General features: G+C 41.5%; 1 protein-coding gene across 2 annotated transcripts in view; it reads right to left on the bottom strand.

Moving 5' to 3' along the window:
- Window positions 1-1037: 1037 nt before the first annotated feature.
- xkr4 (XK related 4) overlaps window positions 1038-27970 on the bottom strand; it is a 299780-nt gene continuing 272847 nt past the window's right edge. The window contains exon 3 of one of the 2 annotated variants that reach the window (XM_059981095.1): window positions 1038-3737. In XM_059981095.1, coding sequence (XP_059837078.1) covers window positions 2809-3737 — 929 coding nt within the window. In that variant the 3' untranslated portion in view covers window positions 1038-2808. Of the gene's footprint in view, window positions 3738-12455; window positions 13061-27970 lie in introns of those variants that run through there. The other variant, XM_059981104.1, reaches the window with a different exon arrangement.

Genomic DNA, 27970 nt, shown 5'->3' with positions numbered 1-27970 from the left:
AAAAAAAAAGAGAATATGTTACTTGCTATCCTAAAGTATTTTTGGGCTGAACATATGTGGTCTAGAAATTAGACTGGACTGTTATAGTTCTGCTACATTTTCAATGTTGCTGAGGCTTTGGGTGCTACAAAACTGACACTTCACTATTTCAAAGTGCATTAAGAAAAATACAACACCAACCACTAAGTCCAAATTGGAAGTTGAAGGTTTAAGAGATTGCAAGCAGTCCAATGTTCAATCGGGACCTGGGACTGGGTTGGGGTTGCGGTGTTGTGGGGTGATGGTGGGATTATGTCACTGGTAAGTAATTTGATCTGAGTCATTGGGGCAGTAAAAGGAGGGGAAATCAGACTAGCTAAGAATCAGGGACATTGAAGATTGGAATCACAGGGAATTTAGACTCCATGTAATCTGGTAACAAGAGGGAATTGAAACAACAGGTGGTTTACTATTTAAGGATTTGGCCCAATCTGATCTTGGGGTTTGAGAGCTTGCATCAATGCAAGGTAAGATTCGAATCTCTGTCGGATTCGAATCTCTGCAACCTAGATATGAATTATTTCTGGAACAATATGACCTAATTTCCCTGAGAACTCCTCAAAAGAAGTGGTGCACGGGAAATGATGCACTCGAAGTAAGACTGGCACTGATGCAAGCTCACAAATGCCAGCTGAATTTTGAAAATGTCCCAGGATTGGTTGTTAAAGAGCCTCTTCTTATCTGAAGTATTTTTAAATTGCATTCCTCTGAAATATGTGGGGTTCTGTAGATCTAATTTTCAGTCCTATGTGTTTTTGCTGACCAAAGAATGCCCACGCTCTCCGATGACACCATAGAATGTTACCAGATTGCTTCCTGCATATACAAAAAAACCAAACATTTATTTGCTAAATTAGTAAGATTACAACTTGTTTATTTATATATGTTTTAGTGAATGAAACATTAATGCTATAAATCTTAAGTGCTAGTTATATCATTGTGTAGAGATTACACTGCAGTGAAGGTCAAAAATATATTTGAATAATGGGAATATCAGATGGCGCAAATGAATCAATTTATTACCCTTGCCAACACTCTCTGGATCACAAATCATAGACCACAAATCTAAGATAGCTGTCAATGTTTTTATAATTTGCTATGTATTTCAAGTAATCCGTCTCTCAGCTTCGAGACCACCATTCTTGCAGAGTGCTGCAGACACAGGATTCACAAAGAATAATCTGCCATGGATCTTGTTTAATATCTGCACACTTGCTGACAATGGCTGACAATGTATGGCATACTGTATAACTAAAATCTCAATGCATTTTTGAAAAATGGGGCAAATTGGTGATATTCATAATAATTAATGGCTGCAAAACAATTTTAACAAGATATATACATTATACTGAATAATCAAGAAAGCAGTATCCTGAACCAAGATTTTCCCACAAAAATTATTTTTATGATAATGAACATATCCTTTTTTTGTGAAAAGACAAAGCAATTTCTCTAAACCCATTCTTTGCATATTCCTGTTGTATTTTGATTTTTCAGACAAAACACTTACACAGGTAAAATTATTAATAATTGGAACATAAATAATGTACAGTAATTAGATTAGTTTCCACTGACAAGCAATATCAACCTTGTCTAATGCAAAGTATTTAAAACTATACTCTGGCACAGAAGCATTTGCCCAATTGTTCATCACTGATTTATACAATTACATTACAACAGAATGCAGGGTCATTGTACACTCTCCATAATGTCCACAATAACAGTGGAAACAATTCCGTGGATCTTCTCTTGCAATTATTTACAACGATTTAGCTTATTGCATCCCCCATTTATATTTTCACTCCATGAATGTTGATAACATTCTGACATTACAGCCCAAGCACAGCTTCCAGTATTGAGGAATGTATCATAGTCAGCTGTCAAGACTGGCTTCAACTAGAACTCTGCCCAGCAGCTGATAAACTGTATAAAGTTTGTCCTTCTTTTCTGTTCTGCTAAGTACTTTGCATTGAGTGTACGAATGGTATGTGCCTGCACTTGTACGTTAAATCTTGACTTCTCTGTTAAATTTACATTGGTTTCTTGGCATTCACACTGAGATAATCATGACCCTACTTCTCACTAAAATTCCAGGGACATATGTTCAATCAAATCACTAAATAGCCACAAACTGCAAGTTAATGTTTTGGTGCAGACACCTTTACTTAAGCTTTATACATATAAGTAGATAGTTAAAATTCCATTTCAGTTCCCACGATGATACAATCCAGAATGGAAAGCTGCCAAGATTGTATTAAATATCTGCATAAAATTTAGACCACAATATCACGATTCTCCATTTAAAAAGTTACTTTCTAGCATAGTTCACAATATATAAAATAACAAGAAAATCACTTTTTTTAAACTCTTACATAAATCAAAGAAACACATTTTGCAAATGTTGCCCAGTTTTAATAACTAGAAAATGTGCACGTTCATACTGCCAGCAAATAATGTACTATGAATTCTTGACAAGTTTGAGAAGCCCAATTTTGGTAAATTGTGCTGGCAGATGAATTAGCACCATATCACTGAAGTAATAAGAAAACGCTAATCATAATATTTCTATGCTTCTCCAAGTTTATAAACATTGATGCTCTTGGCAGCATACACATCAGTGTACTGTGTGCATCAAAACCACAAACCGTTTTATGGTCTCAAGAGATGCAGCACCGAGAGGAAACTTTCTACTCACTGTTATCAACACAGTCCTAGTTTCAGCCTCTGGTTTGACAACATGCTTCCTTAACAGAACAGCTTGTTAGCTTATCACAGAGTTGTTTCGTACTCCAGCCTTTCTTCAATGAGGGCTTCATTCTTGTATTGGAGTTGAGGTGGCGAGGATGCACATTCAAAAGCAAGGATGGCCTTTCGTAGACTTCTGTCCAAAACGTGTCTGTCCCAAGCTGGATACTTGTTTCTCAATAGGTCAATTTTGATCACAGTTTCTTCTATCCGTGGTGTGCGTGAAGATGGTGTCGAGGGTGCAGTAGGTCTGACCTGAAAAACAGGCATACAACTATCTCTTTCTGGGAGTTTCTGTTCCCTGCTTTGAGATACAGACCTCAAAGCATTTGTCGAGACATCTGCAGGCAAATTGAAAGTGGTTACAGGTTCCTTACAAGCACAGCTTGGTGACTGGCCAAACCTTGGTCCATTTGGATGAAAAAAGGCATAATACATTAACATAAAAACAATTCCAGTCAAAAAGCTGCTAAAAACAACACAAAGTGCTGGTATAGCAAATGCATCAGTTATTTGAGGTGCTCGGTACAAGTACCACAGAGCACTCAAGGCTGTGTTTTCCAAAAGGATTCCAAAGTAGTATATGAATAACCGACACCGAGTCCTTCCTTCTTTAACATTGAACCAACTGAAAATATAGATTATTCCCACAACCATATCAAACACAATCTCCTCCCACTTGGTTATGCAGAACTCTGTTTCACAATGAACAATCCAGAAAGTCATGATGCACCAATGTAAAACAATGAAGATCCCAAAATAGAGCTGGAAAACTGATGCGAACAAGGCAAATGTGATGACTCTGGCTGCAATGGTGAAGAAATGCCAACAGAACTGAATAATAACAGCCAGGTAGCTGATGGGTTTTTTATCATTTCTCGAGTCTCGAAGAGCCTTCTGGTAGGATGCCAAGGCCCAAGCCAATGAAACCAAGGATGCAGCAGCTGTAAGGCCTGTAGAAAACATAGAAGCGCACAACTGGTGAGTGATTTTAGGTAATCAAGGGTTAGCCAGAACCTTTGTAAAACATGACAAATTTGAGCTTAGAAAGATCATTCCTAAGGAAACTTCTCCAAGCATAACATTTATTTGAAAATATAATTATGGAGATATCAATGGGAAGAATGGACAACAATATGCAGATATCAATGGAAGCGTACCAATTCACAGAAATGGAGGGAGTTTGGATGGAAAAACTTGATAAGATATTTTATTACACCCTCTCAGAAATCCCATTATGATAGTAACCTCCCTGTTTGCTGGAGAAATTGTGGAAATAAAAACACAAATCATTATCATATTTTTTGGGACTGCCCTGTTATCAAAAACTATTGGAGGGGGATACACAATGCCCTACAAGACATCTTTAAATGTGAAATACCCTTGGAGAGTAAGACCATATATTTTGGATATATACCTTAAGAATGGCTGAAAAGAGATAAATATTTAATGAATATACTGTTGGCGGCTGGTAAAAAGACTCTTACTAGGAAACGGTTATCACAGGAGAGCCCAACTTTAAATACATGGATGGAAATTACAATGGACATTTATAAAATGGAGAGGATAGCTGCATCTGTTAATCATAAGCTGAAACAATTTGACTCATACTGGGAAATATGGCTTAACTACATAATTCCTCATAGGCCTGATTTTATTCACACAAATCAATGAATCAGTTGTAAAAAAAAAGATCACTCCCTACCTGTACATAGTTCTTTCCTTTTGCTTGTTTTTTCTTTCCACTCTTTTCTATAAGTATATACCCCAGATAAATACTTTGTGGAGATTTTGTAATATATATGATTATATGATATATATGTACAATGTCTGAAATACATCTTATGGAAATGTTTGTTTGATGAACTTCAATAAAAAACATAAATTACAAGAAAATATAATTACTTGCTTTCTTTGACTGTTTAAAAAGTTTCATTGAGAATAAGTGCCTAGAAATTTTCTTCTCTAGTTGTAGTACTAAATGTACTATACTGCATCGTAGTTAGCCTCCAAAATTGGGTTTTATTGAGTTCAGTGAAATTAATTTCTAGGCAGACAATGCATTGCTGTTGCTACAGTGCAGTGCATGTAATACTACTGACAGTGGATGAATTTCTTTGCGGACTTTGCCAGGTTTATCATCTGTGTAGCAATGGCGGATGAAAATATTCACACTGTAATACTAAATAAATCATGCCATGTCTGAGTACCAGGGCAATAGAAAAAGCCCGGCTGATCAAAAAGGCTGGATTATTTTGCCAGAACTTTTCTCAGACCCAGCAAAATCTATATGAAGGGGCAGGAAGCAGTTGAAGATGGCCCTTGCAAAAATGCTAAGGGGGCTCTAGATGTGCGTGCTTAGTGTGAAAGTATTAATTGTGTGGTAAGGGTGATCCTACGTATCTGCTAGCTCACAACCCACCTGTGGGCAAATGATCTAATGGGTAAACTGGCAATGCTTCTCCATTCAGCTCTTTGAAAACATTTTCAGTTAGCTCCCATGACATTATTGGAATCTAACGATATACTTAAAATGATACCCCTCCTTACAGATATTCCATTGCCTGCACAAAAGATCAGGTTAAAATCAGAACAAGGCAGGAAGGCTGGAAGCCATCAGGAAAGAGGTACAGGAGTCTCAAGTCCCACACTACCATTTTCAAGTTCAGATATTATCCCTTAACCATAAGGCTCCTGAACCAGAGGGGATAAACTTTACTCACCCCTACACTGAACTGATTCCACAAACTATGGACTGACTCTCAAGGACTCTACAACTTGGGTACTATCTATCTATTTATTTATTTATTGTTTTTGCACAATTTATTGTTTATTACACATTAGTTGTTTGCCTTTGTTGTATGTTGATTTTCATTGATACTTTTGTGTTTCTTTGTATCTACTATGAATATCTGTAAGACAATGAATCACAAGGTAGAAAATGATATATAGTATTTTGATTATAAATTAACTTTGAACTTTGATCTTTGATGTTAAGCGAATGCTTTTATTTTCATGTCCTCTTGTATTACCACTGACTTGTTACGAAGGATGAACAACTCTGATGGGCAGAAGGGTACAGAGTTGCCCATGTCCCCCTCCCCGGGAGAACTACAAACCGTTACTGTTGCCAGGCTGCTAATGAGAGAGAAAGAGATGGAACAAAACCATACTTGGACTGGAACTTTTGCTTCAGACAAGGGAGAGATAACACTGGGAGAGAGAGACTTGTTGTTCCACCATATTATGACTCCTGTAAGACTTATGGCTTCGGAGAAGGATTGTTTACTTGGTACCATTCTGTTCATTAAAATTCCTCAGTGGACAGCCGGAGTGGGCTGGTTTGATGGACTAAGCCATTCAAAACTGATTGACACCTGAGACCCCGTGCGTAGGGATAAAAGTGAGGTCTGGGGAGACACCCCTCAGACACACCAGGAGACACACTAGTGAGCACTGTATAAGTGTTGCAACCCACGAGAAGGTGTGGGGCATCGGAGACTGAACGAAGGATCAGTCAATTTTAACTCACAGTGTTTATAGCGAGGCCGGTGGGGGCTTGTGTGTATGTATCCACCCTTGCCTGGGTGACGAGTCCACGACAGAAGAACGATCTAGCTGAAGGACAGACGGGTCATACCTGAATGGCCACAACAACACATCGACGGATCAAGAACGTAAAGGAAGGTTTGACTGACTGTCACTGTTTGCTCTCTCTCTCTCTCTCTCTCCCCCCCCCCTCCAATGGTTACAACAAAAAGAACCAACAACTACCTCAGCCTACATGAACTGAACTTTATACTTCCCCATGATAATTCATTATCCCCTAGACATCGATAGAGCTTATTATTGATTGTTATTATACCCACACTTTTAGATTTAGTATTGCTAACGTGTATTATCTGTATATTTGCATTGTTGATATTGATTTGTATATTTTACTAATAAACACTGTTTTGAAAATAGTACCAGACTCCAACGGATACTTCTATCTTTGCTGGTAAGACACCCAGTTACGGGGTATGTAACAGACTCAATGGCCGGCTACTGTCAAACCAGGGAGGACTGAGGAACAAAATAGTGTTGGATTCTTCACAGTGCCATACAAAACCTTCCCCCCCATAATTTCTGAGCCAGTGTTGCGTTATTCATGCTTTGTGCATGCCTGGCCATCAAGGCTGAGTTTACATTCCGGATTGACCCACTTTTTGTGTAAGTGTGGCCAGGCCACCTATTCAGGCCTATCCAGCTGTCAATACTTTCAGACTAACAGAATTCTGAATGTTGTTAACATCAGAGAGATTTGAAAAAACTCTCCAATCATCAACAGATTGCTTTCTTTTAGAATATAAAATAGCTTAATTGCAATATTTTCCCTTCATTGAACCTGCTCTAGATTTAACCTAATGCAGGTTAAATGGTTGATGTGCCTGTAATAAGTGCTGAAACACCATAGGAAGTTAATGCTCCCTCAGTGAAGTAGGGTCAACAAAACCAACTATTAATGATATGGCTCAATGATATGGCCTAATTAAGCCATCAATTAAAATCGTTATTCTCTTCATAAAACCCATTTGAAATTTATTTTCTTCTCCTTTCTCTATTACATTTTCAAAGTGTGGTGGTAAAATTATACGTTTCTACTTCCATAGAGTTCTCCAGAACAGAACTCATGGACTTCGTTAAGGTTTTATTATGTTGCTTTACCCAAATTTAATTGGGTACTTTATTAAACATCAAATATTAGGGCACAACCATGAGGGCCAACATTGTAAATGGTTGGGATATGAGTGAGTAAAGTAATCTATTTGTTTTAAAATTTCTATCCAAGTGGGTATGTTTAAAATTGACCTCATTGAATTCCATGGTGCTTTGATCGCTGAAAATCTTTTAACTTCAGTCTGATATTCACAAATGTCAAGTGGGTCAGAGATTTCTTTGCTGTTTCAAACTGGAATTTAGGTCAAACACTGATACACGTAAGGTGTGATTATTATTGATTTATTATAATATCCTTATTATGAGAATGGTTAATACATTTGTGTCAATTTTATGCATAACATTTTAATAAAACTATGATTTTTTTGATGAGAAATTTTAGAACAAAAATGCATACCATGGAATTTATAGCAAATATGTGAAAATAATGATGAAATTTCAATGTTATAAGTAAGTTCAATGATGTTAATTTATCCCTAATAGCAGGGGATTATATTCTAAATAAGTCAATGATATTTTTTAAACTGACCATATTATAACTCATTTATGCTCATGTCAAGACTGCATAATGACTTCCTTGAAAGCCGCAGAGGGAGGAGCTGAATCTGAGTAATTCTAGAGAGGAAAAACTCCTTCAGGAAGTGTTTGCTCAACAATAGCAGTGGCCTGTGGGCCTTTTAACACAAGATATTCCAAACATCCCTGACAGTAGCCATTGCCTAGAGAAAAATGTTATACACTAACTTGACTGTTTGTTCTGATCTTTATTAAGCTCTGCAAGTTAAGCTATGACAGCTTGTGACTTAAGTGAAGACATGAGGGTACAGAGTGATGATTATATCAGTTAACCCAAAATCTCTCGTCTCATTCCATCTCTAAATAAAGGCAACTTGAGAGGTAAAATTACCATTCTGTCAGTAACACAGTTTATGAAATCAGACTGACTGCCACAGGAAAATTCAATTTACCAACCTTCCTGCCATCAAAACAGACACTTGCTCCTTCCTTATCAGTCAGGCAACACTCAGGCAGTGAATTACAACCATTGAATAGGCCATTCCGTAAGCAGACATACCACTTGCTGCTTTCAAAAATTTTGAGCTTCCAAACATTGAAATGACAGAATTTCTAACGCAATTTATAGTAAATCCTAACTAGGTCAAAAATGCTGATTTCAACTGAACTACTAAATTGAGCATTTTAAGACCGTTCTGATAGCTCAGGCCACGGAAGGCTGGTAATAATACCTAGAAGAAATCTTTAACTTAATGTAGTTAATGTAGTTAAGTATAAAGGCAAACCAGCAGCAACTTCATACTCCCAATAAAAATTTGACAAGGTGAACTTTGTAGTAATTCAAGTCATATTACTCATGACAGCATGCTGTATGTAATTATGCTACACTGAACTCCTTGGTTACCTTCATCCCCAGTGGAAGGCTTGCCAAGAGGTAAAAGAAAATAGAACTTTATTAGCTGGTCATTCAGTATGTAGATGATGAGTTATGTTGTCAAACCTTTTATATATTTGATGTCCAAGTAAGTCTCACTTAATCTCCCACCCTTTTATTTGTAAAAGTCACCTACACTTTCAGAAGTAAAATAAGTATAAGTAGAAATACCATCACTATCTGCCAATGTTCATATCCTACTAGATGATTTTTCATTGAATTGATATAAAACAATAAACAAGCATTTGCAATAAATAACCAGTCAACTAATATAGGGCTGTGTGATTATGTCACTATAGCAATTGTACAAAATGTATTTACTCCCATGATGAATAATTCTGGGAATCACCAGAGCAATTTGACAAATTAATATTTCTAATCACTGATCTCCAGTAACTATCTTCCTTGTGAGCATACAAAATGCTGGAGGAACTCAGCAGGTCAGATAGCACCTATGGAAAGGAATAAAGGGTCGATATTTCAAACTGAGATCATGATGAAGGACTTTGCCCGAAACATTGACTGTTTATTACTTTCCGTAGATGCTGCTTGACTTATTGAGTTCTTCCAGCATTTTCTGTGTCTTGCTCAGGATTTCCTGCAGAATCTCTTGTGTTTATGTTTTCCTCATGAAACGGAGGCATGGTATCTATCATCTCCACTGCAACATTGTCTATATAGTGGCTTTTCCCTTTACCCAACCGTAATGTGTCTATAAGTCTTTATTTATTACCCACTATGATCTTTAACCATTTTGAATGCCTTTTGGACATTCCAATTCCTGCATTTCTTGCTGTCCTATACTCTTCATATTTGATCAGATTTTCAGCTTTATGATCAGCCTTGTAAGCATTATTAATATATTATTGATACAGGAAAATTGCTGGAACTGGCATTTCAGTGAGCTCACACAAATAGACATCATACAGGTTCAATTTTCCTCATCAATGTAGATTGATTTTCCAAATTTCTGTTCAGGAGACCATTGTTTTACAGGAGAGAATGAAGTTATTTAATCTATTATCATTCTGCTGGGTCCTGACACAATCCCAGGAAATTCTTGTAACCACAGGACTTATTTTAGAAAAATATTTCAGATGACTTGAGAGCTATTACTCCTTACAATCATAAATCTAGGATCCATGCCATTTTGCTTGCTATACTCTTGAATCAATTTTATGTCAGATAGCTGTAGATTTTTTTTTTGTTTAACCAAGTACTGGAAGAATATTAAATTTCTAACTTTGTTGTTAGTATCAGGATCTATATGGCCACATAATTTTCAGCAGTTAATTTTGAGAAGTAACTTAAAATTAAAAGTTCACTTTTTAGCAATGAACACTAAAATACTTATAAAACATTCTGGAAATCTTCTCACTTTGCTATATTGAAAGTGGGATCATAGAAGAGATAATGCTGTTTGCAGGGTTTTCTAAAGTTAACGCACACAAAATGCTGGAGGAATTCAGTGGGCCGGGTAGCATCTATGGGAAAGTGTAAACAGTTGACATTTGGGGCCGAGACCCTTCATCTGTACTGTTGGCCAGAAGAAACCGCAGTCTGATCAAGGACAAGGGAAGCAGACAAGCCAGTTGTCTTTGTTTCCCCCATTTTGTGGACTCTGAACAGTATCTTACTCTTGGATAATCTAATCAGAGCAACTGAATGTGGACACAGGAAGCTTTAGGCATTGATCTGCTAAACCTGAGACCATTCTCAAACAAATAGCCATTTATTATGTAAAGGGCATGAACTCTGAACGGATCCTTGTACTGGGGCAATCTAATCAGTGCAATATACCTGAGACCATTCTTAGGCTACGTCCACACTGGACTGGCTAATTTTGAAAACGCCAGTTTCGCGTAAAAACAATAGGCATCCACACCAAGTGTTTTTGAAAATACCCTCGTCCACATTAAAACGGGTATTTCGGCAAATCTCCTCTTACTGCGCATGCGCAGGACAGATCTACCAAAAACAAGTGACACGTTTGGTGTTGAATCTCGCCGTGAAAATCTTGGTGTGTGTTTGTTCAGTTACAGACTAGAAAAACTTAAACGACGGACAGCTTTTGGCTCTCGCGCAGGGGGACTTAAAACTAAAAAAAAAACAAATACTGGAGCGTATGGAGGCAACTGACAGGGAGTTCATGGACAGATTGACCCGGCTGATGACGAACATTGAAAAACTGATGAACTCTGTTGCATCAATAAAGCACCTTGTTAAATGTATAAAACATGTCTGCATCAGTATTATCTTGTATTTCCATACAATGTTACATTAGGCTGTTACACATCTATTGTCAGAGAAGTACTTGCATAAGTACTTGCATTGGACAGGAAAGGAATGGAGGGTTATGGGCTGAGTGCGGGTCAGTGGGACTAGGTGAGAGTAAACGTTCGGCACGGACTAGAAGGGCCAAGGTGGCCTGTTTCCATGCTGTAATTATTATATGGTTATAAGCAGGTGTTACGCCTGCAGCCCACTCCTTTTTGAGAATCGCAGGATCGCTATTGATTTGGGTCAGGAGACCCAGGAAATGAGAGAGAGACGTTCGGAATGTCTTGACCCCCCCCCCCCCCCCCCGGCGATATAAAGCTACGGGAAACGGCCATTGTCTCTTGGAGACGGAATTGTGTATTACAATACTGTGCTACGTGGAAGCCCTCAGGCAAAGTGGGCTGGTTGAGGGAGGGATTGCATCACCCCCAACCTGATTGACACCTGAGACCCTGTGAGTCAGGATAAAAGAGGGTCTGTGGGAACAGCCCCTCAGACGCACCAGAAGAAATGCTAGCGATCCCGTAATAGCAGAAGCCGGTGGGGGAGGCCATGTGCATTCGGTTCCATTTGCCCCGGAACCGGTGTCCTTTACTATGGAAGAATGGCTTTTAGCTAACAATGGGGAAACCAACTCCCAACGACTCCCGAAGGATTGACATCATAAAAGGACTGAGCAAGTTTTAAACCGTCTTTCTCTCAAACCAAAACGCTGCAGCTTGAACGAACTAACAGTGACTTATATATTTCCATCGGACAATACATTATCCCCTAGACAACGATAGAGCTATTTCTTATTGATTATTATTAGACCCGCACTTTTAGATTTAGTATTGACGACGTATATTATCTGTATGTTTGCATTGATATTATTTTGTGTATTTTTATCAATAAATACTGTTAAAAATAGTAACAACAGACTTCAACGGACCTCTCTATCTTTGCTGGTAAGTGACCCAGTTACGGGGTACGTAACACAGGTAAACCACCTTCATATGAGCAAGGACAGAAAACAAGGCAAAGTGAGTATACTTATTTATTCAGTAAGTTATGGGTCAAAGTATTTGGTGAATACATTTGTAACTCTTCTGGCTTCAGTCTTGTTGCCATCTGTTCTGAAATTGTTAGGATGCTTTCAAGAAAACAATGAAATGGTGCGCTGCTGTCACCATCTGTTCCAGCACGTCATGACAGCGCTTTTAGATTTCTCCGGTTACCCCGTCCACACTGCTCTGGCCAATCCGGTGTTTTCAAATTTACACACTCTGGAGGGCGTTTTAGAAAAGCTCCGTTTTTGGGGGATGAAAACGCCATTTTAGTGTGGACGGAGGGTCAAAATGAAGAGAAAAAGCTTTGGTTATAGATTTATCCGGTCTAGTGTGGCAATAGCCTCAGAGGAGTAGATACTTGTTATGTAAAATGCCAGACCTGCAATCGGTATTCTCGTTGGACTCTGTCTGGGTTGCCGCATTTAACTGGTTTGGACCAGTCAGGGTGTAAAGACACAAATACACAAGGCTGGGGTGGGCAGAGCCATGAAGCCCATTACAATGACCAGTAAGTAGAAGACCCAGGTAGGTCAGGTGACATTGAGCCAATGGGATGGAGATCCAATGGTTCAATTGATGAGGAACAGTATAACACTCAGGATCTCCAAATATGCAGGGACAATAACTTTCCAGCAGCCAGAGACCAACCATCGTGGATAAGGAGGACCCCATGGACCCGTGGAGATCAAGACCACGAGGAACGTCTGGCCAGTGTAGACTCCTTTCTCGGGTAATATCCTTTTCTCTTCATTGACTGTTGATGGACTGTCAGGGAATTCTAGTAGGGTACAGACAGAGACAGCTTGTGAACCCATGTGTTTTTAGTTGAAACAATATAAATTACTTGTCGGCAACTGCAGATTTTCTGTGCCTCACTGATCATTATGACAAGGGGTGATTCCTGTAACAGTACTGTTGGCAAATTCCTTAAGGGTTTAATTTATAACAAATGCTTTCAAATGATTTAACACATTGTGGCAAAAATGCCTGTCAACATTATATAAAATAATAGTTTAACCACTCAGAGGGTAGTGAGAGTGTGAAATGAGTTACACAAGTGGATGCAGGTTCAATTTCAACATTGAAGAGAAGTTTTGATAAATACATTGGTGTGAGGGGCATGGAAGGCTATGGTCCAAGTACGGGTTGACTGAACTAAGCAGAATAGCAGCTTGGAACAGACTAGATGGGCCGAAAGACCTGTCTCTGTGCTGCAGTGCTCTATGACTCTGACACTACAGATGTAGTCAAAGGACACCATCTCATTTAACTTGCTGTGCTCAGCCTATGTTTACCAGCTCCAACTAATGAAGTAGATAATGCACTAAGGTGTATTTTATTATAAACACAAAATGCTGGCAGAACTCAGCAGGCCAGACAGCATCTATGGGAGGAGGTAGGCCAGACAGCATCTATGGGAGGAGGTAGTGATGACGTTTTGGCCCGAAACATCGTCACTACCTCCTCCCATAAATGTTGTCTGGCCTGCTGATTTCTGCCAGCATTTTGTGTTTTTATTTATTTCCAGCATCTGCAGTTTCTCTCGTGTTGCCTTTGAAGGTGTATTTTATTGTTCTTTTGGGTACTAAAACAACTTTAATGATGCCCTGAATTGATTTTTATCAGCTGTATATTAAACAAAAGGCTCATAGTATTGGCCTGCAGCTATGTACAGTATTGAATCTTGATGCCAAGCCACCAGAATTAGACATTTGTGACATTTTCACAACTGTGTAATTCATTTGGCTCTCTCATTTGATTTAACTCAATTCATTCACTGTTACTTTCATATCATTGTACATGTGATCATTCTAAAAGTGAAAATATAAAGCAGAAAAGGAAAAGGTAAATACAACAAAACAGTAAAAATCCTTGGACTCCAATTTTCAAGATTGAACAGACACAATGTTGGAGGAACTCAACAGGTCAGGCAGCATCTATCAAAAGAAATAACGAGTTGGTTTTGGGCCGAGACACTTCATCAGGACTCTAATTTTCTTCATCTCCATTTATAGTAATTGTTTGAGATAATACATGGCTTCATAAATGCTAATTATGTTTCCACATCTCATTGTAGAGTGAAGCTTAAGATACCTGCTGAGAGAGGGTAAAGGTTTGGACAGGGCTCAACCAAATTCTACACTTGTGTGACATTTGCCCGTGCACACACAAACAATCAAGAGGTGCTTCTAGCTAATCATTGAGGAGTTGATTTATTTCTTTTCTACAGTATGGAATGAGGCCACCTGAAATGTTACTGTCATTCAGCATAACAACTGCACTCTGAGATCCGTGTATCTTGCTTATACACTGGACACTGTAACCAGGTCAACAAGAAAGTCTAAATTAAGTTATTTTAAACAAACTATGAACTCTTATTGTGAACCCTCAACAGATCCATTATGCTATTTGGCCTCCAACATAGGAAAATAAGGCAAAACCTGGTCCTGCATTTTGTTTATAATTGGGATTTTGTCTATAATTATATGTGCGGGTAAAAGGAGGATTTTTGTGTGTAGACATCCTTAAGGAATATGAACATAATATATGTACTTCATTTAAAATGCTGACTGCTATTGGTTTTATAATCGTAAAGGGTTATACTTCTAGTATAATTCCTATAAACGATGAGCTTGATAAGAGCAATACCATTATAAATTTATTATTTTTGTTCATCACAGCCATGATTTACACATGGAAGTTTCTCATCGAATGTTGGTCGAGACTCTTGCAACTGATTTAAGATTGGACAAATCTCATCAGAATGAGATAACCAGTGAACAGATTACATACACCAATAAAATAAAAAGCTGAAAAATCAAAACTAAAACCGAAATCACTAAATGAAGTCATTATTTCAAGGTAATTTAATAAATTCTTAAGATTTTGTTAGGAACTTGGGGTCTAGAAATTCTTGCCCAGCAATTCATTATATCTTCTTTTCAGTGTTATGCAGTTGAAATCATATTTACCACAGATGAACACAACACACCTGTTTCCAGATTATTGCAAGTCACTTGGGAAAATTTGCACTGGCCCTTCCGCCATGATCACTCTCTCAATTCTAATGAGCTTTTCATCTCAAAATAGTATGGGGTGACATCAGTGTCTGTTTTATGCTTCTTTTGGATCATTACAGAGACACCCAGGGACGAGTGGACAAGGGAGTTGCGTAGGGAGTGATCCCTGCGGAAAACAGAAAGGGTGGGGGAGGGAAAGATGTGCTTGGTGGTGGGATCCCGTTGGAGGTGGTGGAAGTTATGGAGAATTATACATTGGACCTGGAGGCTGGTGGGGTGGTAGGTAAAGACAAGGGGGACCCTATCCCAAGTGGGGTGGCGGGCGGATGGGGTGAGGGCAGATGTGCGGAAAATCGGAGAGATGTGTTTGAGAGCAGAGATGATAGTGGAAGAAGGGAAACCCCTTTATTTAAAAAAGATAGACATCTCCTTCATGCTGGAATGAAAAGCCTCATCCTGAGAGCAGATGCGGCAGAGACGGAGAAATTGTGAGAAGGGGATAGCATTTTTGTAAGAGATGGGGTGGGAAGAGGAATAGTCCAGGTAGCTGTGAGAGTCTTATAGTAGATATCAGTAGATAAGCCACCTCCAGAGATGGACACAGAAAGATCAAGAAAGGGGAGGGAGGTGTTGGAAATGGACCAGGTAAATTTGAGGGCAGGGTGAAAGTTGGAGGGAAGTTCATTCCCCCCAGGGTTTTCCGCAGGGATTGCTCCCTACGCATCCATCTAGCCCTGTCACTTGATGTTGCATTTTTAACACTCCAGAATAACAAACAAGGAAGCTAATGATGAAGATAAAAGCATAAAATGTTGGAAACATTCAGCGGGTCAGGCAGCACCTGCTGAATGGGAAAGGACATAGACTATTTTCTAAATTTGAACAAATTCAGAAATCAGAGGTGATTTGGGAGTCCTTCTGCAGGATTCCCTAAGTGTTACCTTGCATATAGTGTTGGCGCATGGCCTAGTGGGCAAGGCATCAGACTAGTAACCTGTAGGTTCGAGCCTCAGCTGAGGCAGCGTGTTTGTGTCCTTGAGCAAGGCACTTAACGACACATTACTCTGCGACGACACCAGTGCCAAGCTGCATAGGTCCTAGTGCCCTTCCCTTGGACAACATCGGTGGCATGGAGAGGGGAAGGCCTGTAGCTTGGGCAACTGCCGGTCTCCCATACAACCCTGCCCAGGCCTGCGCCCTGGAAACTCCAGGCGCAGAATCATGGTCTCTCGAGACCGACGGATGCCACCACCATCTTGCATATTGAATCAGTGGTAAGAAAAGCAAATACAATTGAGTATTACAAGATGAGTAGAATATAAAAGTAAGGATGTAATTCTGAGGCTTAATAAGGCATTGGTCACACAACATTAGGACTACTGTGTGCAATTTTGGGCCTTATATCTGAGATAAGATATCTAAGTGTAAAGGGGGTTTCTTTTTTTCTTTGTTACTGTTGGGAAAGGGTTTCCTTTTGTTAACTAGCAGGAATGCTAATTTACTGATAACGAGAATGGTATTCCTTTGTAAACCAAATGGGGATTAATGTTCTTTCTTCTGAGTCTGTAAGCTTTTGTTGACGGGCTTTTGGGCAGATCGGCGCAAGGGGGTCGAGAGAGAGGACGCAATGCTCTAAACTGGGCGAGGATTGGACCCCAAAGGGGGGTCCGAGGCCAGGGGATTCTCCGAGGACAGGGTGGGGGATGAAGCTAGATGTGCTTGGTTGACCACTCGGAGGGTCCTGAGCTGTTTGGAGAGTCGAGGAGTTCGGAGGGTCCTGAGCTGCGAGTCGAGGAGTTCGGAGGGGAGCGAATGGTGGCCAGAAGACTTCAGTAATTGAGCTCCAACGGCTGTGCACGAAGTGGTTTGGACTTTGATAAGTTTGGCACCTTTTCTTTAATTTTCTCTTCATATATACTGTATCGTTATTAATCACTTAGTTATAGTAACCTTTATAAATTATACTCATTTAATCGCATATGGTGTACTGTCTGTTTTTGGGCGAGGCGGGGACATCACACAGCATCCACACCAGCTGATTACCCAGTTTGGCGGGGCCGAAGGCTGCTCCCCCTAGACGAGAACGAGCTGAGCGAGCCTGAGGCGACCCAGGGGGTTACATTGTGGGGGCTCGTCCAGGATTGATTTCTGTGGAAGCTGTGTGATCACCCTCTTTAAATTGTGTCTGCGGCGAAGAGCTGGTGTGCCTTTGTGGGTGTGTGATTGGTGGTTATCGCTACGTGTGTGTTGGGTGGGGTGGCTGCTGTTGCTAGCCTGGAGGTCGTTGTTCGATTTCCGACTAGTGCTGACGAAATGGTGGTGGGACCATGGGCTGTCCGTACTGTTTGGAGAGTGAGGAGTGACAGGTTGGGATGTTTCAGCAGTGGTGGGCTCCGCCCAGTTGTTGGAATAACGTCCAGCCCTAAAGGGGCGGAGGCGTGGGCGGAGCAGACCCCTCATTTGTTGGGTGAGTGGCAGTGCTTGGCTGAGGGAAAGCGACAGGGACGGGTTGAAAGTTTGAGTAGGCGGGCTGGTGACTTTGTTAGAACTGTCGGGCGCAATTACCTCGAAGTGACCGCTGCCAGTTCTGGGAAAGTGTGGGAAAATGCGTGTGATTCGACTGGAAGTCAAATGCTGCAGCTGGGGGGGCTTATCATACCCGTGGCAGGAGATTGGTGGGAAGTTTTTAGGGTATCCCTTTTTGCCTAGGGGGGCAGATAAATTGCTTGTGGTGCCAAGGGGATCTGTCAAGGGGATCAGTTGTTCTGTTGATTCGAGAGGTGTCGGGAAACTTAGAGGAGGCCCAGATGGGGAAACGGCTTGGGGTCTCTGGGGGAGCACGTTCCCAGCAATGTACCAAGGAACTCCCGAAAGGAACAGACTCTATTCCTGAAGGTTTAGAGGGGCCACGCGCACAGGTGTTGTTACGGATGGATGGAAGTCAAGTTAAAGCCATCCTCGGCACCGGGGCACCGGTTAAGTTGCTGTACAGTTTGTTTCATAACCATTATTGGAAGCATTTACCCTTGACAACATTGAGGACACTGGAGATTCGGGGTGCCAGTGCCGGTGATTATCCAGACGACGGTTGTTGGTCAGTGAAAATGGAGTTCTTGGAGGCAAATGTGGACGAGACTGAGGTTCAGGAATCGTTAATGCTGATGTGTTCGGACCCTGTTGAGACGGGCAGCATTTCTGTTCTAGAGAGAACCAATATCCTGCTGGTGTGCTTGGGGGCCTGCCTGGAGGAGGCGGGTGAGCGTTGTTTGGAGGCATTGCCGATGCACCCAGAGTTTCGAGCTGCTTGTGTGGACGTGTGTAGCAGCATTGGGCTGATACCGAATTTAAACAAGAGCCATTGGCGGTACGGCCTGGGGGAAGTATCTGAGGGTGAGACCCTCCTAGTGGACGCTGCGAAATACCACGAGGGAGCGGAGTTGACTGCTGAAGACACCTCGGAGAGAGAGAGGTTGCGGCGACTGGCCCCTGAAGCCATGGAAGACGTAGGCAGCGTGTGTGTGGATTGTATTGCGTTGAAGAGGCGCACTGTCAGTGACCAGAATATGGCCCTGAGGGCCGGAGAGGCGATGGCCTGTCTGAGTGGTGCGAAATGGTTTAAGATGCTGGATCTGAGGAGTGGATGTTGCCAGATCCCGATGATTGGGGCCGACAAGGAGAAGACGGCCGTTATAAATTCCCTAGGAGTCTTCGGGTCCGAAAAGATGCCACAGGGCATATCTGGAGCCCTTGCAACCTTCCTGCTGGGCAGGTGGAAGACCATAGGGGATGTGGAGGCGTTTGGAGTTTTGGTGTATGTGGATGATCTCTTGGTGTTTGGATTTGCCTCAGGAGAAAATGAAGTGAGGTCGTTGCAGGAGCAGCTGAGAACTACAGAGTTAAAGTGTTTTCGGGACAGGTGCCAGGGCTGGCGAAGGTCGCAGCTCGTGAGTGACTGTCTCTACGGAATCAAGTTTGAAATGAAGACGGAGAGACTGGAGAAAGTGATCTGGAACCATTCGGAAGACTTACAAGTTGGAGAGAATGAAGAAAGTTGTCTGACTGAGGGTAATAGCAAACTGAGAACCCGGAGAGGGGAGTTTGTGGAGGTGAAGAAATTACAGACGAATCTCAGAAGAGAGAAGTGGAAGCTTGAAGGGAACCTGAAGATGACCATTGACAGTTCAAATGAAATGCAAAACCTGAAAGTTGATCTGGAAGAAGTCATGAGGAAGAAAAAGCTGGAGAGAAGTGCAGTGAATACTGAACAGGAGGTTGAAGAGACTGCGGGAGCAGTGCAGGCCACGTGTTTCCGTTTGGAGAAGATCAAACAGCAGCTACCGATCACAGGAATGAGGAAGAATACAGATTCGATGGATGATGTGCTGGATGTGTGGTACATGCTGCCTTTTGCTGACTTTCCCTCGATTGAGGAAGAGACCTTTGGCCCTTCTCCCATTGAGTCAGGTGTAGCGGGGAGGGTTAGCTGTGTGCAGTGTGGGGCATGAGTGAGAGGTTGAGAGAGGAGTTGGTAGTGGGCCCAAGGTATCCCCAGTTGTGTCCGAGCCTGAAGGGTTTAGGTGAGGGGGTACGGAGGCCTCAGAAGGGTTAGCGAACTCCCAGATAGTTGGCCTAAGTAGTGCCTGAGGAACAGGGCGTGAGGGTTACTGTGTGGGGAGGAGATGTCACTGTTTGTGCTTGGGTTACGGTGTGTTGGCAGGAAAGGTGGCGAGTTATTTAGTAGACATGAGGACATGACTTTTATTTGGTGGAGGAAGTGTGTAAAGGGGGTTTCTTTTTTTCTTTGTTACTGTTGGGAAAGGGTTTCCTTTTGTTAACTAGCAGGAATGCTAATTTACTGATAACGAGAATGGTATTCCTTTGTCAACCAAATGGGGATTAATGTTCTTTCTTCTGAGTCTGTAAGCTTTTGTTGACGGGCTTTTGGGCAGATTGGCGCGAGGGGGGTCGAGAGAGAGGACGCAATGCTCTAAGCTGGGCGAGGATTGGACCCCAAAGGGGGGTCCGAGGCCGGGAGATTCTCCGAGGACGGGGGGGGGGGGGGGGATGAAGCTAGATGTGCTTGGTTGACCACTCGGAGGGTCCTGAGCTGTTTGGAGAGTCGAGGAGTTTGGAGGGTCCTGAGCTGCGAGTCGAGGAGTTCGGAGGGGAGCGAATGGTGGCCAGAAGACTTCAGTAATTGAGCTCCAACGGCTGTGCACGAAGTGGTTTGGACTTTGATAAGTTTGGCGCCTTTTCTTTAATTTTCTCTTCATATATACTATATCGTTATTAATCACTTAGTTATAGTAACCTTTATAAATTATACTCATTTAATCGCATATGGTGTACTGTCTGTTTTTGGGCGAGGCGGGGACATCACACAGCATCCACACCAGCTGATTACCCAGTTTGGCGGGGCCGAAGGCTGCTCCCCCTAGACGAGAACGAGCTGAGCGAGCCTGAGGCGACCCAGGGGGTTACATAAGATTGAAGTAGGTCCAGAAGAGGTTTACAAGAATGATCCCAGGAAAGAAAGGGTTACTGTATGAGGAGCATTTGATAGCTCTGGGCATGTACTTGCTGGAGTTTAGGAGTATGAGGGTGATCTTATGAAACTTACTGAATATTAAAAGGTCTAGATAGGGTGGATATGCAGAGGATGTTTACATTAGTGGGAGAGTCTAGGACCAGAGGGCCTTAGAATAGAAGGATATCCGTTTAGAACAGAGATGAGGAAGAATTTCTTTAACCAGAGAGTGGTGAATCTGTGGAATGCACTGCCACAAAGTGAAGTCATTGGGTATATTCAAAACAGAGGTTGATAGGTACTTCATTAGGCAGAAGAATAGGGTTGAGAGGAAAAATAAAGCAGCCACGATTGAAAGGCAGAGCAGACTAAATTGGCTGAATGGCCTAATTCTGCTCCTATGTCTTATGGACTTTTGGATTAACATTCCAGGTCAACGATCTTCCATCAGAAATGAGGAAGAGAAAATGCAAGTTCTTTTTAAATTGTAGAAAGGGCTGAGGAGAGTAAAAAAATATAAAGGGACAACTTAGCAGGATGATTCAGTCACAATATAAAGTTATAGAACACTAAGCACAGAAACAGGTAATTCTAGTCCATGCTGAGTTGTTATTCTGCCTGTTGTAGACCTATCGACCCATGCCTGGACAATGGCTCTACATGTCCCTCCCATCTATGGTCTTATCCAAACTTCACTTAAATGTTGAAATCAAACCTACGTTCACTTCTTTCACTGGCATCTTGATCCAGACTTTCACCACCCTCTGAAGAAGTTCTCCCTTAGGTTTCCATTATATGTTTCACCTTTCACCTCTAGTTCTAGTCTCACCCAACCTCAGTGGTAAAAGCCTGCTTGCATTTAGCCTATCTATACCCCTATATAGGTTGGCAGAGTGGAGATACAGCTCCACTAAAGGCACTTCTTCCCTCCACTAGCCTGCAGGTCACCCTTGGGTAAGGTGCAGCATCTGCTTAGCCCCACAATCAGGGTCACATGAAGCCATGGGAGCAGATGGTGGATGGTTGTATGAGCAGCTGGTGCATATCTCAAGTCCTGGTTATGCGATCACTGACACCACGCAGCCAATCTCTGAAGAGTATTGATAATGGTTGGGGTCACCCGTCTTGTTAAGACACCGCCCAGAAGAAGACAATGGCAAACCACTTCAGAAGAAAAATTTGCAAAGAACATTCATGGTCATATGACACTGCACGTAACAAACGGCAATACCCCTATATATACAGCGTCTCTGCCAAATCCCGCATCATTCGCCTCTCCACCAGGGATAAATGTCCTAACCTATTCCTATAACTCAATACAATGGTAACTTGAGAGTAGGTTAATAGTGTAGCAATTGACCAGACTTAGTTTGTTGATCTTTTAGTAAATGAAACAGACTCGGAGAATTTTCCACATGGTCACGTAAGTACCTGTGTCCTGGCAGTCCTGGCACAGCTTTGGGGGGAGAAACAGTTAGCTGTGGAGAACAAGTTGTCAGCATTACAGCTGGGGCGTTGTTGGAGCCCATAAAATATGCTCAGTTTGTTCCGACATCATGTGGAACAGGTTGAGCTGAGTGAATACCGGCTGGTATGTTAGCTTGGACCTTAAGAGGGGGCCAAAATGAGTCATTCACTTGACACTTGAAGTAAAAGATTGTTATAAATCCTGTCGCCATATGCTCTGTGCTTGGGCACTGAGTGCCACAATTGCTGAGGAGGAGGATGCTACCAGGCCTCCTCTTCCAATTCATTAATAGAACGATGTCTGGAGTAGGAATACATGTTTCCCAATCAGATACAGAAAGAAATATAGGTAGATTGATTTAGAAGAGAGAAAACAGAAAATAACGTTTTAAAAAGAAAACTGAATCGAATACTTTGAAAACATACTGCAATCACCAACAGCAAATAAAAGTTGAAGGAGTTAGCCTACACTTTTATAAGAGTTTATTTTCTATGTTAAAAAAAACTTACAGGCACTATTATAATCACAAGAGATTCTGCAGATGCTGGAAATCCAGAGCAGCATACACTGGAGGAACTCAGCAGGCTAGGCAGCATCTATGGGAAGGAATAAATGATCGATGTTTTGGGCCGAGGCGCTTCATCAGGATTGGAAAGGAAGGGGGAAGGATCCAGAATCTGAAGGTGGAGGAGGGGAAGGAATGCAAGCTTGAATGTGATAGGTGAAGGGGGGGGGGAGGTGCAGTGAGAAATTGGGAGGCGAGAGGTGGAATACGCAAAGAGCTGAAGAAGAAATCTGATAGGAGAGAAGAGTCGACCCTGGGAGGAAGGGTATGAGGAAGGAAACTGGTGGGGGGGGGGGGTGTTAGGAAGGTGAGGAGGTAGAGACAGAGGGGAGAGAGTGAGGAATGGAAAAAAGTGAATGGAAGGGGGACAAAAAAGCACAAGTTAGAAAAATCAATGTTCATGTAATCGGGTTGGATGCTAATCAGACGGAATGTTGTTCCTGCAGACTGCGAGTGGCTCATCATTACATTAGAGGAGACCACGATCCTGCATGTTAGAATGGGAACAAGGATTAGAATAAAAATGGTTGGCCACTGGATGACTCTGCTCATTGCGGATGGAGAGAAGGCGCTCGACAACGCGGCACCCCAAAGTATGTCGGGTCTCACCGACATAGAGGGGGCCACATCGGTGCACTGGATATATCAGACGACACCAACAGATTTGCAGGTATAGTGTTCAACCTGGAAGGACTGTTTGGATCCCAGAATGGAGGTGAATGAGCAGGTGTAGCACTTCATCTGCTTGCAGGGTAAAGTACCAGGAGGAAGTTTAGTGGGGAGGGATGAAAGTACAAGGGAATGATAGAGAATGTGATCCCTGCAGAAAGTGGAGAATTGGGTTGGGGGAAGTGAAGATGTGTTTGGTGGTAAGATCCCGTTGAAGATAGTGGAGGTTGTAGAAAATGATCTGTTGGATGCGGACGCCATGGCATGGCAGGTACGGACGAGGGGTACTCCTTCCTTGTTAAGGTGGCGAGAGCATGTCTGGAAAATGGAAGCAATGCGGGTAAGGACAGCATCAGCATCAATGGTGAAGGAAGGAGAAGCTCATTCTCTGAAGGAGTACATCTCTGATGCTCTGGAAATTGCAGTCACAAATGTGACTGGAAATGGGGGTTCCCTTCCTCCATCATTGATGCTGTCCTCTTTAGTTTGTACTCCTTTCCCTCTTCCACCCCCACCCCCACCCCACCTTCTTATTCTTCCCTGGTTCTTTCCAGTGCTGATGAAAACTCTCAGCCCAAAATTTCGACTGTTTATTGCTTCCTATTGATGTTGCTTAAGCCGTTAAGTTCCTCCAGCATTTTGTATGATTTAACACTTACCTCATTCTGTAAAATCACTCACACTTGAAATGACCAACTTTCTGTGCTTAGCTTGCTTTATATTTAATGAACAAGCAGGAGAGCTTCAAGCTACTCTGTACACTTCAATGGGAGCCAGACAATGAGTAACCAACTTTATGAATCTTATGAGTATCTGCAACAGAAGATTCCCAATTTGTATATCCAAATGCCCCTGTGTGAAGTTGCTATCACACTTCTACTTAAATAATGGTGATCACAGTTAATTGAGTCACTACTGTGACGGCAATTTCTAGACTAACCACAACCACTAAGGACCATTTGGACCATCAAGTGAGCTTTTCATCTATTTAGGGCCCAAGATGTGAGAGGATAGATGTCACCATGGATATCCCACTCTATCGATTGGTACATGGTTGCTACTTTAGAAAGTGAAGCATAGCCCAACAAACAAATCTTTCACAGGGCATTTCTCTGGTGCTGCCTAATTCAATGATTGTCTGGCCGTTGTTCGGTTGAGCTTCAGATTCAGATTTATTATTACGAGTACATCGAAACATGCAGTGAAATGTGCTATTTGCATTAACAACTAACACAACCAAGGATGTGCTGGGGGCAGCCCACAAGTGATGGCACGTATTCCAGCACCAATACAGCATGGCCAGCATACAGCACAACAAAGCAGGTCATACTGAGCCACAAAATGAGCCCCGTCCTTCACCCACATACATATACTGTCTTCTAACCCCTGGACAGGGCATCAGTGGACTTGTCAATTCACAGACATTGGGCCTTCAACTTCCCTGAGATTTGCAGACTCAGGACTCTGGCCATCAGGCTATGACTTCTGGATTTCTAATCGACCTTTGGATTTGATCTGGTCTTGTGATTGACCTTCAGGCTTTGACTTGCATTGTCAACCCTTGAACTCACTGATGACAATGAGTGAGGTGTCTGGATGAAGACTCAAACACTGGACTCGCTAATGAAGGGAACCAGAACACTGACTTCTCTCTCTACTGGCCTGACATTCGATCATGTGCATGTTGTTGGCCTTCAAACATGCAGTGGAAGCTTTGACTCTGGCCTGTCTTTCAATTCCCCCACACCTCTCTCCCTGAAATGTAACCTGATCCTGACTCTCCAGTCTGTCCCCAAAACCATCCCTACAAACCTAAAAATTACCAACTATCTGAGTCGTAACCTCAAAGGAGACCTCAGCTTGGCTCCATCTTTCCTTCCAACTTATAACTTCTTCCACACATACAATAATTTGGTATAAAATGACGTCCAAGGCATTTTTAAGTTCAAAGTTCAAAGTCAGATTTATTATCAGAGTACATACATGACAACCTTGAGATTGTTTTCCCTGTGGGCAAACTCAGCAAATCTGTAGAATAGTAACTGTAAATAGGATCTATGAAAGAGCAAGTAGAGCAAAGAAGACAACAAACTTGTGCAAATGCAAAATAAATAATAGCAATAAATAACAAGGGCATGAAATAACATGATAAAAAGTCCTTAAACTGAGATCATTGGTTGTGGAAACATCTCAATAGATGATAGTAGCTATCCTCTTTTGTTCAAGAACCTAATGGTTGAGGGGTAATAATTGTTCTCGAACTTTGTGGTGTGACTCCTGAGGCACTTGTACTTTTTACCTGATGGCAGCAGTGAGAAAAGAGCATGGCCTGGATGGTGAGGATCTTTGATGATGGACACTACTTTCCTACAACAGCCTTTTATGTAGATGGGTTCAGTGGTTGGGAGGCTTTATCTGTCGGTACTAGGCCAAATCCACCAACTTTTGTAGCATTTTCCATTCAAAGGCATTGGTGTTCCCATACCAGTCAATCAATACACTCTCAACTATACATCTATAGAAATTTGTCAAAGTTTTAGTTGTCATGCTGAATCTCTGCAGAGTAGAGAGTAGAGGTGCTGTCATGCTTTCTTCACAATTACATTTATATGATGGGTCCGGTACCCATCGTTACATTATGCAATGTAATGATCCTGAAAAGTTAATTGCACTAAACAGAATTCCATTATTCATTGAGGGATACCTTGCTTGTTCTCAATGTCATGCTCAACTGTACTCTGCTAGCAAAAATCTTTTGTTTATCAGAAAAAATTATGATTGATAGCACTGCACCAAAACTTTGACCTTGACTGCATTGATGTTCCAGCTGACGTGGAGCCAATGTCAATTATAGAGGCACTGAACGAGCAGCTGTAGGAATTCAATGGAGATCATCAAGTAATTCTGCTTTGGGTGTTGATGCAAATCTCTCAGCCATTAAATGACTCCATAACCATTAAGAAAAAATGATATGACTAACATACAGAAAGAGGAATTAAGCTTATACTTAAACTAATTCCCCTTGGAGTATAGTTCTCCTTGAAAGTTGGTTAATGTCATTACTTCTAGACTCATTACAATTAGACTCTAGTAGTTATTTGGCATTTTGTTTAAAGAACCTGGCTGATATTTTATGTAGGAGAAATAATATTACAACAAAGAATTTAATTGTCATTTAATGGTCAATTCTTGCCTGTGACAACCATTTCTGTTAAATACTGCTGCCGGCATCTAATTACCCTGTAATTATGATTTCATTGAAACAGGAGAACTAAGATGTAATAGAGACTGTAAAGTTAGGTTTTACTGGATTAGTCAACCAAGCTGTTAAATTTTCCATGGCAGATATCCTAGTGAACACTGAGGATAATTCAGTGCAACCTATAAAATGTAGGAATGTAACAGACATTCACCAACCAATCCAATGGCAAGTTGGCCATCGACTAAAAAACACTTTTGTATTTTTGGGACTGGAAATGTTTAAATGTTAACTACATTGGCATGTCAAAGCCTGCATTCCTTTCATTAATCTCTTTGCTACGGTTACTTTTACGGCTTAGTAATTTATATTTTAAATATGGATGCTCAGCGCTTGCTTTACCATGCAGCAAGCAGACCCGCGGCAGGCTGGGACTTCCACCCATCCCATGCTTTATGGTACTGTATCCAGGTAGACCTTTGGTTTCGGCTCCCAGTGCAGTACCACAAATCGTTACGTTTTATCTTGACGGTGAGGCTCATAAAGGCAAAAAAAAACATAGAGGAGAACTTACAGTATCATGAGACATGTAGCTTCAAAGACCTTGCAGCACCCCTTTAACCACAGTGACATTTATTTTGGGCCGCACAACACTCTACAGCATCAGTTTTAAGATCGGAGTTCAGTTCCTACGGCTGTCTGTAAAGAGTTTTCATTTTCTCCCTGTGACTGTATGGGTTTCCTCTAGGTGTTCCAGTTTCCTCCCATATTCCAAAGAGGTACATTTAAGAATAGTGAGTTGTGGGCATACTATGCTGGTGCTGGGAGTATGACCACACTCTAGGGCTTCCCAGCACACGCCTCGCTGATTTAATTTCATTTGTTGCAAACGATGCATTTCACTGTAAGTTTTGGATGTACATGTGACAAATCAAGCTAATCTCTATTTTTTTTTACCTTGCCAAGTCTGTGACATTTTGATGTGAAAGTCCAGGGAAAACTGTGGAAGTGCCTGTGTCCTCAAACCTCTGAAAGATTAAAGCTTAAAGAAATAATATACCATGCCTGAAATAATTCGTAATCAAAAGAATATATCTTTAATATTTTCTTACATATATTCCTGTATATTAAAGAATATTTATGTGAAGTTATAGCTGTTTAAGGTTCTTGGCAGCCAATTTATTCCCAGCCAGTTGGTGAGGAGCAATGAGATGGATGATGAGCTAATCTACTTATAATT

The sequence above is a fragment of the Hypanus sabinus genome, chromosome 1 (assembly GCF_030144855.1).
Source record: "Hypanus sabinus isolate sHypSab1 chromosome 1, sHypSab1.hap1, whole genome shotgun sequence".
In the NCBI taxonomy this organism is placed as follows: domain Eukaryota; kingdom Metazoa; phylum Chordata; class Chondrichthyes; order Myliobatiformes; family Dasyatidae; genus Hypanus; species Hypanus sabinus.
This window is presented reverse-complemented; position numbering and strand designations above follow the sequence as displayed.